Genomic DNA, 16,907 nt, shown 5'->3' with positions numbered 1-16,907 from the left:
AGCCGTCTTGGAATTGATAAACAATGGATGAATCTGATTTATCCCTCGAGGAAATATCCCGATTATAAGTTGCGCAATGAGCCAACATCGTTTGAAGAAATTATCCATGAATTAAATTGTGCTCGATTAAAGGATGCACAATAGCCAACACCGTTGGAAGAAATTATCCACATATTAAATTGTGGGCATTAATTACGGGACCTAAAATGAAATTTTGAGCATGAGGATCCGAAGTGTCGTTGTCGACTAAAGGCTGCATGATGAGCCAAAACCATTGAAAGAAATTACCCATGAATAAAAATAAGACATTAATTGCGGGTCTTAGACCGAAATTTTGAGCATGAAGATCCGGCACAATGAGCCAACACCGTTGGAATAAATTATCCATGAATTAAATTGGGGCATTAGTCACAGGACTTCAACTGAAAATTTGAACATGAGGATTCGAAGTGTCGTGCCTGATTAAAGACCGCGTAATGAACCAACACCGTTGGAAGAAATTTAAATATACTTCTCAAAATTTTATTTCAATGCAACGCAAGAACATGTGTGCTAGTAAATAATTAATTGAAATTCTAATCAGAACACGTACCCACGTATCACATGACCCACAAGACGTCACCGCACGCCTCTCTCCTCCATAGCCTGGACATTTTTAGATACATTAAAACTGAGCACTTTTCCACCCCTCTCAGACCATCAGCATCCCCAGTCGTCCGATCATCAATTTTGGGCAATTTCGGCGGTCTGATCAGCTCTAATCTTATTTAGGCTCGCTTCGTTCGCTACTAATAAACGCTAGCCCTGCTGGGCAGCTCCTCTGGTAACAATTTTAGGCTTCTGCCACTAAATTGGGATGGATCGCTGCCCCTTCACGTGATTAGCCCACCCCATGGCGGAAACGACGCACCAGTTCATCCCTACTACCGTAGTACTTCACTTCAAATCAACTAAATTTCCCACATTCAAAGCTTACAAATATATGAGTTGGTTTGTGTAAATTTAACTTTAATGTTTTGCATCACTACTTATTTATTCAAATTCATAATTTATTGCCAAAATAGAAGGGCGCTGCAACACACGCCATCATGATCTAGTTTTTCTTATCCTCACGCTCTCTCTTCTCTCCCTCGATTTCTTCTTCAATGAGAGAGATCCCCTAAGCCGGCGACCGGCTGTGCAGCCCCAAGTTGCACTCCTGCTCCGACTCGGGTGAGCCCCCAACTTTCGGTAAGTCCATGGCCCATATGTATGAGCCTTTTTTTTCTTGTTGTCGTGGTGGTTTTTTTGTGTGGTTTTGACGGGGCAATTTTATGGAAATCACTGCACCGGCAAGCTTCATGAGAGGGAAGGGGTGGAGGAGGGAATGGGTCTCCGAAGAGGCACTGCGGATCCGCCCGTCGTGTATCCGAGCAAGCATGGTTGTACCTTATGTTTTTTTTAGAATGGTTGTATCTCATGTATGGGCCCTCGTGCCGGACTCATGGGCCCATAATCGATCCGAGCCCAGAGCATCTCTCCCTCACTCCCCACTCCCCAGCCCAACTTTATAAACCCGTGAATACATCCGGGCAGAGGCAGGCCGCACTCTCGGCATTTCCTATTTGGCGCTGCAGGCGCCGGTTTCTACTGTTTTTGCTAACCGGCGCCTGCAGCAGCTTACTCGCGGGCCGGCCCATCTCACCTCCCTTTTCCTGCAGCAAAAACAGCGCAAGTGAAGAAAATCGAACACGGGACCACAGAGATGGAACCACACCGCAATAACCACCACGCCAACACGCCCGACATGTTAATATTTTCTTCCGACGTTTCTTATTCCTTATTTCCTCTTTCCTTTTTCCTTTTTTCTTTCTTCGTTTTTCATTTTTTTTCTGTTTCTTTTTTCCTGGCTTGGTGATTTCTTTCAATTTCGTGAACTTTTCTTAAAACGGATGAGTTTTTTTCTCAAAACTGATTTTTTTTGTTCAATTCAATGAACTTTTTTTCAAATTTGATGAACCTTTTCTAATTCTTTTGATGTTTTTTGAAAATCCATGAACTCTTTTCAATTTCGATGAACTTTTTTGAAATTCGATGAACTTTTTCTCAAAACTGATTTTTTTTTCATTCAATTCAATGAACTATTTTTCAAATTTGATGAACTTTATCTAATTCTTTTTAAATTTTTTTGAAAATCCATGAACTCTTTTCAATTTGGATGAACTTTTTCTCAAAACTGATTATTTTTTCATTCAATTCAATGAACTACTTTTCAAATTTGATGAACTTTTTTCATTTTTTTTGAAAATCCATGAACTCTTTTCAATTTCGGTGAACTATTTTGAAATTCAATGAACTTTTCTAAAAATGGATGAACTTTTTATCATTTTTATGAACTTTTTTCAAGTTTGATGAACCTTTTTTTTCAGAATCGATGAACATTTTGCATATGTGATGAACTGTTTCTGTAATCCCATGAACTTTTTTCAAATCCGGTGAATTTATTTTTCAAATTTGTGAACTTTTTTCAAATCCGATGAACTTTTTCTAATCAAAAATTAGAAAAGTTCATCGATTTGAAAAATAGTTCACGAGTTTGGAAAAATTCATCATATGAGGAAGAAAAAAATAAAAAATAGAAAGGAAAAATGAAAAAACGAAAAAGGTAAGAAGAACCTAGTAAAGAAAAGAAGTGATGTAACCTACCGGATATGTTGTTGTGGCTGAGTGGTTAGCGTGTTGTAATACGAGACAGGAGGTTGCTGGATCGAGTCTCCTCACAAGTGCCAACTTTATTTTATTTTTCCTGTTGTGCGCGCTCCTTTTTTGGGCCGGCCCGCTTCCCCGTCGCTTGCGAGCGCCAGAAGCGCCAACCGGCGCTTAAAGCGCGGATTAGGAGCTCCCCGCACTCTCACTCTCCGTCTCCTCGCCAGCGACAGCGAGCAGTGAGTCTTGCGGCGTCAGTGTGGAGAGCGGCGGCGGCGACGCGACCGACTCCGGCAGGCGCCTCCCGATCACCACCGCCTTCTCCCCCGCGGGCAGCCGCAATGGCGAACAGGGGAGGGAAGGGGTCGTACCCCCCGTCCATGTCAGGTGACCCCCCTTTCGTTATCCCCCTTTCCCCGTAATTCTTTTTTTTTTTCGTCGATGTTTCAACCCTCGACCAACGCGACCTTCACCGGATAAAGCCCGGTGGGTGTCGGGCTCTTCGGCGTCTATCCGATGCGAATGGCTAAGGATTAGGGTTTGCAGAACGCCTAGGGTTTTGTTGTCACGAATGATACGGGTGCCCTGGCGGGTGGGCATCGAATGATACGAATCTTGGCTATTAGAGAAGGATTAGATCCAAGTGACCGTTGCGAGGGCTGATGATTCGGTTGCTTATGTGGTTTTGGTCGGATTTTGTTATGGGTGTGTGATATATCCACGACGAAACATAATTGTTTGTTCAGGGCTTCTTCCGACTGTAGGACGTTTGGAGGGTTCCAGTCCTTCAGAAAGTTCTTCCTAGCACAATGCCCTTTGGATTGTGGAACTGGATTGGATTATCTGTTTATGTGCGCTTGTAGAAATACATCTGGCTAATATTTGTTACCAAATTAATCTTAACAATTTTGCTATTGGTTGTGTCACACTCATATGTGGGTGGGTTCTTATAATTTGGTGTCTGAAGGAAAACTGGAGAAGTAGATAATTGAGTTGATCGTGACACAGCTTGCTCAAAATGAGAATGCATTAAACGTTGCTGGGCATTGTGGAATCACTAGCAGCCTATTAGGTTTTGGGTCTGTTTGCCTGTGAATAAGGTAGCACTAAATGGATCATTTGTGTTTATGGACAAGTGCATGGCTAAATTTAGCGATTCCTAAGGGTTTTAGTCTAACGAATGGTCCTTCCTTTCAACAAGAGAGAGTATCTGTTGATATGTCTTGCATGCCTTGGAAGAAGTTTTGTTGATTTTGGTGCAGTTAAGCACATAAGCTTGGTCTGTGTATTCAAATTCCATGCTTGAGCATCTTGGTGTGTGTGTGTGTTTTAATTCTGCTTTGCAGAGGAAGATCGCCTGTTAATGTAGGGCATATTTAGTTGGTGACCAATTTTACCACACTACTTCTGCCACACTTGCCTTAGCTTAGGTGCTCAAATTCTTAGTCTCACTTTGGATTGTCCAAGTGAATTTCGCCACACTTTTTGTGTGTATGACATGTGGACTTATTTTGAACAAAAGAATCTTGCCTTAGGTGTGGCTAGAACCAAACACCCACCTAACTTGGTCAAACTTGCCTAACTTGATATGTGGCAAAGTGTGGCAAGGCGTGGCTATGAAGCAAGCAGCCCCGTAGTTAATCCAACCTTCCTATTTTGGTAAAAGAAAATCCTTGGATCAAATATAGAACTAAACTAGAAACCGAGGTATATGCCTATTCTGAAATATCACATGTGTGATATGCTCGTGGTTATGTGATAGTTGGCGTTTTTCATACCTGTGTTAGAACGGCTTACGACAGGCCGTAAATTCTCTCTCTCAAGAATATACTACTTTGGAGAGCATGATGATTTATCCCTTGCATATTTGAAGTGGTCCGAGCACTACTCACTTGGCCAACGGAGGATTGGCTTTAACTTCGCCAATGAGTCTTCGTGCCTCACCAATATGCTTCGATGTTCACTAGCAATAGGTTTTCTATTTCGCAGCATCTTAGAAACACACACTACAACCTTGTTGTCTTGTTGAAATGTGTGGAGTGGAGTGATGTACATGCATATTGTACTGGGTATCTTTGGAATTAATTTAAAATAGCAACATTTAGCAGCAGTATCACGAAAGAACTAGCCAAGGGCATGGGTGCGTGGAAGTTAGCTATCCACGTGGAAGAGCCATGACTTGGTTTCGAGATTTATGGGTTTCAACTCTAGTGTACCGCAACTTGTTTGGAACTGAGAGGCTTTAAGTCAAAATAAAGTGAAATTGCGGGGCACAACAGCAACAAAACAACCACCGCCTATATCTTGAGTTATTGACCTTCATTTCCGCTCCATCCCACCTCCAACTTTCCTCCTCTTCCCCTCTTCTCTAGATCTACTCCACCGCCACCTCCCATGGCGTCTCCAGCCAGAAACCTTAACCCTAATCCGAACACTAAGAACCCCGATCCTCCCTTCGACATGGGTATTCTCTTCGGGTCGCCTCCTAACCCTGCGCCTACCGCAGCACCCATGTTCACTGCCGCTACCGGCCCGCCGCCGCCTTTCGGCCCTAACTCCCACCCCTCGGTCACCTCTTTCACGACGTCCCCTACCTCCACCACATGCCGAATCTTCATCCTCCTATGCCCTGCCCAGCCATCTCCTTCCCCATTCCAAACCTGAATGCAAACCCTAGCGCCGCCTTGGGCGGCGGCTACCTTCACTACCCGCAGGATCTCCGATGCCTCATACCCTGCTCAGTCTACTCCTACATGCGAAACCTGAACCTGAGTGTTAACCTCAGAGCTGCCTTGAGCCTCCTGCAGGATCGCCAATCTCCCATGCCCAGCTCAGACAACTCCATCCACACACTGAACCCAAACACAAACCTGAACCTGAGCGCCAACCCCGCGCCGCCTGGCACGGCCACTACCTTCAGAATGCGCAGGATATTCGACATCCCATGCCCCGCCCAGTAATATCCTTTGCCATGCCAAACCAGAGCGACAACCCCCGCAGTGCCTCAGGTGCCAAACCCGAACATAATAAAAGTATTTGTGTCTGACAGGGAATTTTTTTTAATCTAAGACTTTTATGTTACGTTTTTTTTGTTGTTCAGTTGTGTGATCCTGCTATATGATGACTGATGATTTTACAGCTTTATCAAAATGAATTTTGTGTCAGTTGAGCTTTCGAAGGCAAGTTTAGAGTTTGACAGATTTCTTAACTGGTTTATTCTTACAGGAGCACCGAACGGATGGCAGAACAATTCTAATGAAGTTGTTCTTGTTTCTGATTCTGATTCTGATTTTGATGGTAATAATATTGCTCAATCTCGTCCTTAAACATTTTCCGGGCAACAATTTATTTAAATCTAGTTTTACTACACTTATCACGGCTCTGCTCCATGAGAAAATCCTTTGGTATTTGCTTTTGTTATAAGAATATCACTTGTGTCTGCCAGCACGTTACGAGCTATCTGTCTGACATGATCAGCATCCATTGTGTTTTATTTATCACTGTCAGAAAATTTCATTTATACGGTTGTACCCTGCTACCCTAGGGCTTAGGGCATCTTTAGCAAGAAGGGGGTAAACATTTATGTTTGAAAACATGAAATGATGCTTTTTTGTTCCAGTAAAGAATCATTTGACTAGAAGAGTCCCACAACCTTCTATGCTCGCCAAGTACTTATCTTGGCAACCTTCATAGGATTAATTAAGTACTACAGAAAAAATGTCGAAAGAGAATTATATACCATGTTTGTGGTTCCCCTTTGATTTTATTTGCAGATGATTCGTTGACTATCTGTTCATAGTTGATTTTATTTACAATTACATTGAGTGTGAAAGGACACTCCATATCGTTTGTAGTTGAAGGCAAGACACTATTGTTTTGTTTCACCAATATATGGCTGTGCATAACAAATGGTAATCATTGAGCTGCTTACATTGTAACTGCTGCAGTATTTGATAGGGCAGGATATCTGATCACAGTACATAAATAAGCACTAAAATTTACTGGATTGTTGAATGAAACTGAATAAGTCGATGTGAATAATATATTGATATATAGTTGAAAATATACAAGAACCTCATATATCACTGCCTGTATTTAGATTTTTCGGAAGAAGAGGCTCCCCCCACACACTCCAAGTCAAATGGGAAAGCTTCATCTGATAGCCTAAAAACTGGTGGAAAGGCTTCATCCTTTTCTAATGGTATGTATGCATCATTTTGTACTTTTGCTATACATTGCTGATAAAACTAAAAGTTCTAGTTATACAATCGATTGCCTTTCTGTGTCTTATATCCTTCTTTCATGTATTATGTTCTCATAGGAGAAGGTAGCAAAGGAGGGAAGGCATTTAGTGCTGGGAAGGGTGGGAAGGGCTCCGCATCAAATGCAAAGCCTGCAATGTCTGATGCAGAACTAAAGCTTCAGCTTGGTCAGTTCCTTCCATTGAAATATCCTCTATTTTTCTAGAAGCTTATTTTTTTTCATAGTAACCTTAATGGTAGTTTATGGAATTTCAGTAGGCTCTTTACTTGAGAAGTTCTGTATAATGAGATTGTTAGTTTTACATCATTTGAAACGGGCAAACATCTTATATTATGATTTTCAAACGTCCCTTCTGTCTAAACGAAAAATAGGCAAGCTGATTCCCGCATAACAATTGGTTGCAGATATGTCTCCAAATTCTATATTGTTAACGAACTGTGAAGCAGCAGAAATGTTGCAGAAAATTCAGGGACATATGGCTATCTTATCAGAGGATCCAAAGATAAAAATTCCCGAGTAAGGAACATCTGTTGTTTTAATTCTGTTATGTTCCGCTAATAATTGTTTATGTGGTGTTCTAGTCTGTTAGCTTGTGTGCCTTCATGTTTACTCTTTTCTTCTTGCACCGGCAGGTCGTTCGACAAGGCCTTTCAATATGCAAAAGAAGGAAATCACTTCACCTCTGCGAAGTTGGTGAAAGAAATCCTGGAGTATCCTTTGTTTTGATAAAGAGCTAGTATTGGAGATTGCATGTGGTTACGCAATTAAATTGTTTTGCCAAGCAACCACTTTGTAGTTAATTTCCTTGACTCATAGCTGCAGACCCCTTAAAGACTATGGTGTTAATGATGGCGAGGTTCGTCACCCTTCTTTTCCTCTCACCTTCTTGTATCTCATTTCCCTCATCTCAACATGAAATGGCTTGTTGTACCTGTAACAGATATGCATGATAGCGAACATTGGGCCTGAGACCATTGAAGAGGTTTATGCACTCATACCGTCTCTCAAGGTCAGTGTCTTTTGCTGACATTTGGGATATATGCCATTTTATATATTACCAGGAACAGGAGCTCAGTCCTGCAAAATCCAAATTTCTTTGCACAGGCCACTAGGTCGATCAATGAAGGCAAGATCGCGGAGGCCCTTACCGCCCTCGCTAACATAAAAGCCTCCAAGTGAACCTCAGCTACACAGGTAACCCGAGGGCAAATCTTTGAACCACACCTCTTCCTGATCGCTCGCCTTTCTTAATGATCTAAATTTCTGAATTGGTTCTTAATCTTAAGCATACATGCAGGCATGCAGCTGATCAGGCAATGAAGAATCCGCAACGGGTGTCTCCGTGGTGTATGGATGTTAACCGAAATTCTTTTGAGGGCCGAAATCAAGTTGTGTGTTGTGGGAACCGTACCATGCTTAGGTCTGGATGGTTGAACTTTGACTTTTGTAAACTAGCTCAGGTTTAGCTAGAGTGGTTGAAGTGATGTACTCTGAATTGCCAAGTGGTACCCGATGGTCTGGCTCGCCTGGATGATGAAAACTGTTGTTGTGGCCTGTGTGTTTATGCACCTCTCCTTGTCTGTTTACTTTTCTGAGTCGTGTTCTTCTAGCTGCAGTTTTTTACTTCTAATTTGGGAAGTAATATATTTCGCAGAGCTGTTTGAAAAGGATTTTGTTTTCTGTAGACGGCAGCTCTGGTAGGGCAGATTGAATTTGTAGGTTCTGCCGTTTTAGCTAGAACGATTGACAATCAACACAAAATCTATTTTATTTGAATGTGTAGTTTTAGCAGTTTTAGGGCTCCTTTGATTCAAAGGAATCTAACAGGGGAATTTGAGGATTTATAGATAAAGCCGTGTCCCGCAAATTTGTTTACAGTAGACCTATAACTTTTTTGGGGTACCGCGAGCTCCCAGGTTATTCCTTTTGTGCGACGCTGCTTCGGTGCCTTAAGGCACCTGCCTTTGGGCCTATGACAGATGGGCCTAACAGGTGGCTGGCCCACCTGTCATAGACCAAAAGGTAGGTGCCTTTAAGGCACCGAAGCTCAATCCCCTTTTGTGATAGATGCAGCCACAGCTTGCCCAAGCAGTTCTGCATGAGTTTCATTTTGCAAGTCCACTAGGCTGTCAGAAACTGGCCATCCAGTATGACTCTGGTTATTCCTTTTGCGATAGATGCAGCCACAGCTTGCCCAAACAGTTCTGCATGAAATTCATTTTACAAATCCACTAGGCTGTCAGAAACTGGTCATCCAGTATGACTCTGCAGGAGTTGTTGATACTCTTCAGGACGAAGGGTTCTCTGCAGACATTTGCTGCTCCGATCTTTGAGGACATTCGTATTCATGCTAACTCTTTCGATAGAGTTTTGTTTACATATTGTCCAAGGGAAGCAAACCGGGTGGCGCATACACTTGCCCATGAATGTAATTTTGATAGTTGTGTTTGGGCACATAATCCCCCTAGTTTTATTTTGTCGTTGTTGATACAATGTAAGTGCGGCTTAAATTAATAAAGTCATGATGGTATTCCCTGAAAAAAGTGATTGTATCCTAGTGTAAATCTTGGTGTAAATAATACGTGACTGAATCCTAAGGCCAACTCCAACGCGACGGCGCATTCGTTCGCCCGCGTCCGTTTGGGTCCAAGCGGACAGAAAACGCGACTCAACGCAGCGACGCAAAACGAGGACGGATGTCGGCGCAGACACGCAGCAGACGCCCGTGTTGCCCTCCTCATGTCCTTCCTTGGCCTGCCCGTCTATGGCACAACGGTAATTCTTCCCCCTCCCCCTTCACACACACCACCCTGGCCTCGTCGCCCACGCCACCACCACAGTTCCGGCCGCTTCACCACTACCCCAGGCCCCGTCGTCCACCGACGGCCCCACCGCCATCGCATCCAGTGATGCCCACATTAGTCGGCGTTTGCAGCCGCTCCTCGCCACTATCGGGAGCACTACAAGGCAAGCCTACCCAGAGTCGTCGGCACTGCATACCTCCACCATCACTGCCGGAGGGTACGTGCTTCGACATGCCTATTGCCAGTATGGGCAGAGGGCGTTGCCTTGCATCGGCCACGACTCGACCATGACCACCTTCGTTGTCGTCCGCAAGTTGTTCAGGCATTTCCCCGCAAGGTACCATGGTGGACAACTCGGATGATATTGTTTTACAACAACTTCATATGTTCATCGGACGATTCATCATCCGACGGTGAGGATTCTATGGTTGCTAGCTACTTTGGTCGTCAATGAGCACATTGCTAGTCAGCGACCTAGGTTTAGGGGATCGATCTCGGGCCATTCTCCAGGATTGAATCGTAACAGAGAGAGTATCCATTGCACACTCTACAGCGATAATTTCAATTTCATTGACGCACTATTCCCTCCCAAGCTTTTTCAGCGACGCTTCCAGATGGCGAGACATATGTTCAACCGTATTCGGGAGGGAGTGGTGGCGTATGATGATTACTTCAAATGCAGGCATGATGCCCTTGAAAAGGTTGGCTTCTCCTCTTAACAGAAATGTACCGCAACTGTTCAGATGCTTGCATACGGAATTCCCAATGATCTTGTGGATGAATATGCAATGTTTGACCCAGAGTACTTGACAGAACCAAATGATGTGAATACAACCCGGTTGTTGGCGATCAATGAATCTAGATGCTTTCTGGGAATGCTTGGTAGTATAGATGGTATGCACCGTCCGTGGAAGAACTGTCCATTTGCTTGGAAAGAGCAATATAAGGGACATGTTAAAGCTTGCATGGTCATCCTTGAAGCTGTGACATCACAACTTCACAAGAACTCTAGATTCGACACTTTTTCCGGCATGATAGGTTCTCACAATGGCATCAACATGCTTCAGTGCTCATCGGTGTTCACAAAGCTTTAAGAAGGCAACTCCCCATAGATCAATTTTGAGGTCAATGGCCAGAAATACAAGAGATACTGCCTAAATGATGGTATCTATCCTCAATGGTCAACTATTGTGAAGACAATCTCCAAGCCCGTGGGAGAGTAGGTTTACCCAAGAACAAAAGAGTACTAGGAAGGATGTGGAGCGTTCTTTCAATATTATCCAATCTCGATGGGCTATTGTTAGGCACCCTGATAGAACATGGAACCCTCAGAGGATGTAGGAGGTGATGACCGTTTGTGTGATCATGCACAACATGATCTTAGAGGACGAACATCTTTGATCAAGGGTGGGACTTTCAGGGTAAGAATGTTAAACGTGAGTATGGAGCGGCAACATTTACACACTTTATCTAATTTCATCAAGAAATGTGTGATTGGACAACTCACATTCAGCTTCAAAATGAATGGGTGTATTGGCTCATTTTCTTTCAACGTATTTGGTATAATTTTAAATTCACTTGGTTGTAATACACTATGAGATTTTTATTTATTGTGATGGAGAAACTATGTGACTTATTTGGTTGTAAACTATGTGCAACATTTTGTTTTATTTGACTATATATATGTATAAGGGCATCTCCAAGGCGGGCTCTATCGATCCACCGAGCGGTCTAAACACACTTTTTCCCGCGAAGTTGAAGCAAAGTGGGAGGATGGGGGCTTGCAGGAGTCCGGACATAGGAATCCGACACCCCGGCCCACTAAATCTTTCCTTCCGGTCCCATTTTCTTCCATTCCGTCGCATCTCCCCCCTTACTTTGCATCCACACCCTCCTCCTCTGACGTTGTTGTTCTACCTCTCCGGGCGGCCCTCCACAACCAGCACCGACCCGCCAGCCCACCTTTCACGATGGTGTCGTCTACCCAGGACCCGTCCGTAGGCAAGTACACCCCACCTTGTCGATGTCACCCATGGCGGACACCATGCCCAGTAGGTGTTCGGTCAAATGCCATTGAACTTATTTTCAAACACCATGTCGTTTTTTAGAGTACGAAGGATGGTGGGGTACTTTACCATGGAGGATGAGTTGTTGCGCGATGCGTGGTTGGCCGTATCCACGAATTTCATAGGCAGGGGGAGAGGGGCGGGGGGGGGGGGGGGGGGGGGGGGGGGGGGGGGGCTTCTGGTAGCAAGTGCATTGTCACATCCCTAGCTTCTGGTACTGCCTAGTGTTTGCATCTTGCTTGCATCATGTTTAACTTGCATGAAATTTTGAAATGGGATGCTCAAGCCCTAGCATCAAATAGAATTCAAATAGGTTCAAATAAAATATATTTCAATGAACCCAAAATGCCCTTCAGAAATGTTCATGATTTATGTAAAAAGGTGAAAACCTTAACCAGAGATGATACACATTTTTCCAGGACATTTTTGGTCTTTGAATTAAATCAATACTTATTTGAATTGGAGATATAAATTTCTATAAATATTTTTGTAACTCCAATATTTCTGAAAACTTGTGAGTGGCTCTGAATATTTTGTATTAGGCCACATAATAAATTTCAGAAGCTACAAAAATGATTTGGTCTAGAAACTAAATCAAAACAGAAAAGAAAAATAGAAAACAGAAAACAAATGAGAGAGAGAAGTGTTTACCTGGAGCCACCTGGCAGCCCACCTGGCCTGGCACTGTTGACCCAGCCCACGAGGGGCAAGGTTGTCTTCAACCTTGTGCCCACTGGCAAGCCAGCACACGCGCGCCCCGTGCGCTAGCTCCTGCTTCGTGCTGGCGAGCTCTCCCTTCCCCCCTCGCGCCATGGAGACGCCAAGAGACCTCTCTCCCCTCCCCTCACTCGCTGCTCTCTCTCCCCTCCTCTGTTTCTCTCGCGCACAGCCACCCGAGGGCGACAGTCGCCGCCGCTCGTCGTTGTCGTAGCCATAGCCACCGGCCTCCCTTACGCCCCTAGACACGCCCCTGAGCTCTGTGAAGACGCCCTCGCCCTCTCCACCGAGTCACACAACATTGGGTGCCCGAGAACGCCGCCACCACCGTCGTCTTTAACTCCGGCCTCCGAGATCGCCGGCAATGCCCCGACGCCATCCGGCCTCCCCCGAGCCCACTGACCTGGTCAACGTCTTCACCGTGACCTCCTGCCATTTCCCCTTTTTCATTTCGCTCGTTCCCGTGCCGTAGCATCCTCGCCCGCGTGCCCGAGCACCGCCGTCCGCCATAGGCGCCAGGAACCCAGCTGTTGTGCTCCGTTGCTCAAACCAACGAGTCCCGCGTGCTCCCGGAGCCATGTGGAGTCGGCCCAGCACCTCATCCCGCTCGCTAACGCACTGCAGCAACCGCGCCCGTGTGTCCCGAGCTCCGTCCGCCGCCCGGCTCGTCGCCGCCGCCGCCGTTGCACGCCACCCCAGCACTCGCAGCTGCCACCGTCCGACGCGCCTCATCACGCCGGTCCCACAGAACCCATCCGCACGGCCTCTCGTCACCGGAAACGGCCGGACGAGGACCTCCGCCGTGTCCTGCTTAGCGCCGGCGGCTAATCGCCAGTTAGCCGACATGGCTGTCATTAGATTAGGGGCTAACTAACCCTATTAATTTAACAATAGACACTGACCGTGGGACCCGCTTTGTTAGTTTACTGGATAAAATAATAATTAGATTACTTAATAAAATTAGCGGACCCACGCGTCAGCATTGACCATGCTGACGTGGCCTTTGACCGGGCCCACGTGTCTGTGACCCTAGCCATCACTGTGACACTGACCAGTGGGACCCGCTTGTCAAGTTTGACCTGGACCGGCTGCTGTTGACCTGCTGACATCACTATGCCGTAATGCTAATGCAGTTAACAATTTTCCGGATTTGAAATAATCTAGGAAATTTGAGTAAATGTTAAAAACTTCAAAAATTCATAGAAATTCAACCATAACTCCAAATGAAATAATTTATATATGAAAAATTATCAGAAAAATTTAATCTATCCATCTGTACCATTTTCATGCATGTTGGAACAACTTATAGTTGCTAAATAGGGAAAATCATATGTTTGACATTTAAATAATCACATATGGAGTTTGAATTTGAACCTTTGGTTCAAACCAACTTCATTTAACTTTGTTGCTAGTTGCATTAGCTCAAAACACCAGCATGTTGCCATGTCATGATCATACATAAATTGTTGCATTGCATTGATTGTGTTTCCTCTCTGTTGCTGGTAATTGTTCCTCCTCAGTAGACGTGGTACCGACGATGAGATCGATGACACCGATGAAGAGCTATACTATCTTCAGAAGTGCCAGGCAAGCAGAACCCCCTTGTTCATTCTGATACAATCCCACTCTCTCACTCCTGCTCTCTTTTACTGCATTAGGACAACAGCGATTCAACTCTTACATGATGCGGTAGTTGAACCCCTTTTCCTCTGCATGACCTGTCATTGCCACAGTAAATAGATGAAACCCACTAGCATGAGTAGGAGTTGTTTGAGCCCTGATGTGCCTCCTCATTCATGCTTGTTTGCCATACCTGCTACTGCTTAGAGTTGAGTTAGGTCTGATTCATCGGGGATGAATTGGAATGGTGATGAGCATGTCCTACTGTGTGTGAGCTAAGTGTGGGAACACGATTTGGTAAAGGTAGCGATGAGAGGCCATGTAGGAGTACATGGTGGGTTGTCTCATTGAAACCGTCCTCAGAAACTGAGTTCTGTGTTTGTGATCCATGAATAGTTACTACCACACATTGGGTTTCGGTAAGTTGACCCCTCTCGTCTTATTAATCGCCTCGATCTCTGTCCAGCAGTTGCAACTAGTTTCTGGTGTTTGTAGGATATGTGTTGGAGGCCGTGTGTAGCGCTGACCCTAGGGGTGGGCTATGATGCGGTAGATACACCACGGCCGGGAATGCCTGGTGTCCGTTTGGTGTCGCGGAACCCTGTACACATCGTTTGGGGCTGTGAGCGAAACCTCGGCCGGATCTCCTCATGGATGGAACCCGAATAGGTGATAAACCTGAACTAGAGACTTGTGTGGTTAGTCAGGTCGTGGCCGACTCCCTCGCCAGGCTTCCGCTTGAAGGTTGCCGAGATACACGACGTGTACATGGTGGTAAGTGGCGAGAGCGTGTGTGAAGAAGTACACCCCTGCAGGGTTAACATCATCTATTCGAATAGCCATGTCCGCGGTAAAGGACTTCTGGGTTGCCTGTACAGTTCATAGACAAGTGAAAGTGGATACTCTAAAATGCGCAAGATAAGCGTGAGTGCTATGGATGGCGTTCACGTAGGGAGACGGGAGCGGATCCATAGTGGTGTATTGATTGGTGAATATGTGGACTCGTGTGCGCCACCTCAAAAGAGTTACTTGCAGTCATAGTTCAGGATAGCCACCGAGTCAAAGCTGGCTTGCTGCAGTCAAACTCCACCACCACCCCTTTGTTGATACTGATGCATATGTAGATAGTTCTGATGTAAGTCTTGCTGGGTACATTTGTACTCACGTTTGCTTAATTTATGTTTTTGCAGAGAGACTTCAGTCTCACTAGTAGTTTCGCGTGGACTTTGACGTTTAGCTTGTTACCTCAGCTACGATCTTGTGCCCTCGGCAGGATCTTGTAGATAGTCAGGCTTCTCAGCCTTTTCATTTGTAGTTGTCTGTACTCAGACAAGTTAAGCTTCCGCTTGTGCTTGTTGCTTGTATGCTCTGTATGTTGGGTCATGAGACCCATGTTTCTAATACTTGGTTCCTCGGAGTCTAATGAATAAATACTTTGAGTCGTAGAGTTTTGTTGTGATGCCACGTTGTATTTACACATATCGGGCATATTGTGTGTATAATTGAAATGCTTGGTATGTGTGGGATCCGACAACCTAGTTGTCTATCCTTGGTAGCCTCTCTTATGGGGAAATGTAGTCTGGTGCTTCCACTGAGCCATGGTAGTCTGCTACATCCCGGTTTACCTGAGTCCTGCTAGCCCAGTTACTACTGCTCCGGAACACTAGACTGGCCGGCATGTGTCCCACTTCGCTCCTGTGTCTATCCCTTCGGGGAAATGTCACGCGGTGACTTTCGGAGTCTTGCTAGCCTGCTATAGCCCGGGTTCCCGGAGTCCTGTTAGCCCAGTTGCTACAGCCCGGATTCACACGCTGATGACCGACACGTTCGATGTTGGTTCATGTATGCCTGTCCCTGTAAGTTAGTGCCACTTTGGGTTCACGACTAGTCATGTCGGCCCGGGTTCTTTGCCATATGGATGCTAGCGACACTATCATATACGTGAGCCAAAAGGCGCAAATAGTCCCGGGCCAGGTAAGGTGACACCTGTGGGAATACCGTGCGTGAGGCCGCAAAGTGATATGATGTGTTACATGCTAGATCGATGTGACTTAGGATCGGGGTCCTGACATGCATGAATCGTTTCACACGCGAAAGCATATGGCGCCGTATGACACGCACATCACCCATGATTGCAATGTGAGGTCACACTAGTAGAAAACGGAGCTTTAAAACCGGTTCGTAAGGGCCTTTAGTGCCGGTTCCATAACCGGCACTAATTGGTGGGCACTAAAGCCCCCCCCCCTTTAGTACCGGTTCGTGCTAAAGTGCCACCACGTGGTGTGAGCTCGCGCCCTGGTATGGGGGATCTTTAGTACCGGTTACCAACCGGTACTAAAGGTTTTTTTTGAATTTTTTTGTTGAAAATTTTGGAATTTTTTTTTGATTTTTTTTATTTTTAATTTTTATGAATTATTTGGTGATTTAGTCTCTAATCACCTCTCTTAACTGCTCAAGTGTGGATCACTCATTCCAAATCATCTAACTTCCCGACCGGTCACCCATCCCTCTCACTACTCCAGCCCGAGCACGCTTAACTTTCGGGTTCTATTCTCCTTCGTTTCCAAGTCTACACTTGTTGTTTTCCTCACAATAGTAAGATGCCAATCCTATTAACCCTCAGGAGTTTAGCTTGAGCATAAAGTCACACATTTCACTGTTTGAGTTTGAAACTATTATTCTAAAAAACAGTAATTATTTAGTAACACTAATATTTCTTGAATAAGTTTGACCACAGTTTGACCACAGTTTG

General features: G+C 45.0%; 1 protein-coding gene across 1 annotated transcript; it reads left to right on the top strand.

Moving 5' to 3' along the window:
- Positions 1 to 6,760: 6,760 nt before the first annotated feature.
- LOC125515873 (DNA-directed RNA polymerases IV and V subunit 4-like) lies at positions 6,761 to 8,383 on the top strand. The gene is made up of 8 exons (XM_048681365.1): positions 6,761 to 6,886; positions 7,007 to 7,114; positions 7,353 to 7,464; positions 7,581 to 7,658; positions 7,771 to 7,804; positions 7,889 to 7,957; positions 8,053 to 8,142; positions 8,254 to 8,383. Exons 2-7 carry the CDS (start codon positions 7,084 to 7,086, stop codon positions 8,125 to 8,127), a joined length of 399 nt encoding a protein of 132 aa, XP_048537322.1. The 5' UTR covers positions 6,761 to 6,886; positions 7,007 to 7,083; the 3' UTR covers positions 8,128 to 8,142; positions 8,254 to 8,383.
- Positions 8,384 to 16,907: the final 8,524 nt, after the last annotated feature.

This window comes from Triticum urartu, chromosome 6 (genome assembly GCF_003073215.2).
Source record: "Triticum urartu cultivar G1812 chromosome 6, Tu2.1, whole genome shotgun sequence".
Classification (NCBI taxonomy): Eukaryota; Viridiplantae; Streptophyta; class Magnoliopsida; order Poales; family Poaceae; genus Triticum; species Triticum urartu.
This window is presented reverse-complemented; position numbering and strand designations above follow the sequence as displayed.

Coding starts and splice junctions, on each gene's coding strand:
- LOC125515873 (XM_048681365.1), top strand. CDS start 7,084: ATGTCTGATGCAGAACTAAAGCTTCAGCTTG. Junction 7,465..7,580: donor CCAAAGATAAAAATTCCCGA/GTAAGGAACATC, acceptor TTGCACCGGCAG/GTCGTTCGACAAGGCCTTTC. Junction 7,958..8,052: donor CACTCATACCGTCTCTCAAG/GTCAGTGTCTTT, acceptor TTCTTTGCACAG/GCCACTAGGTCGATCAATGA.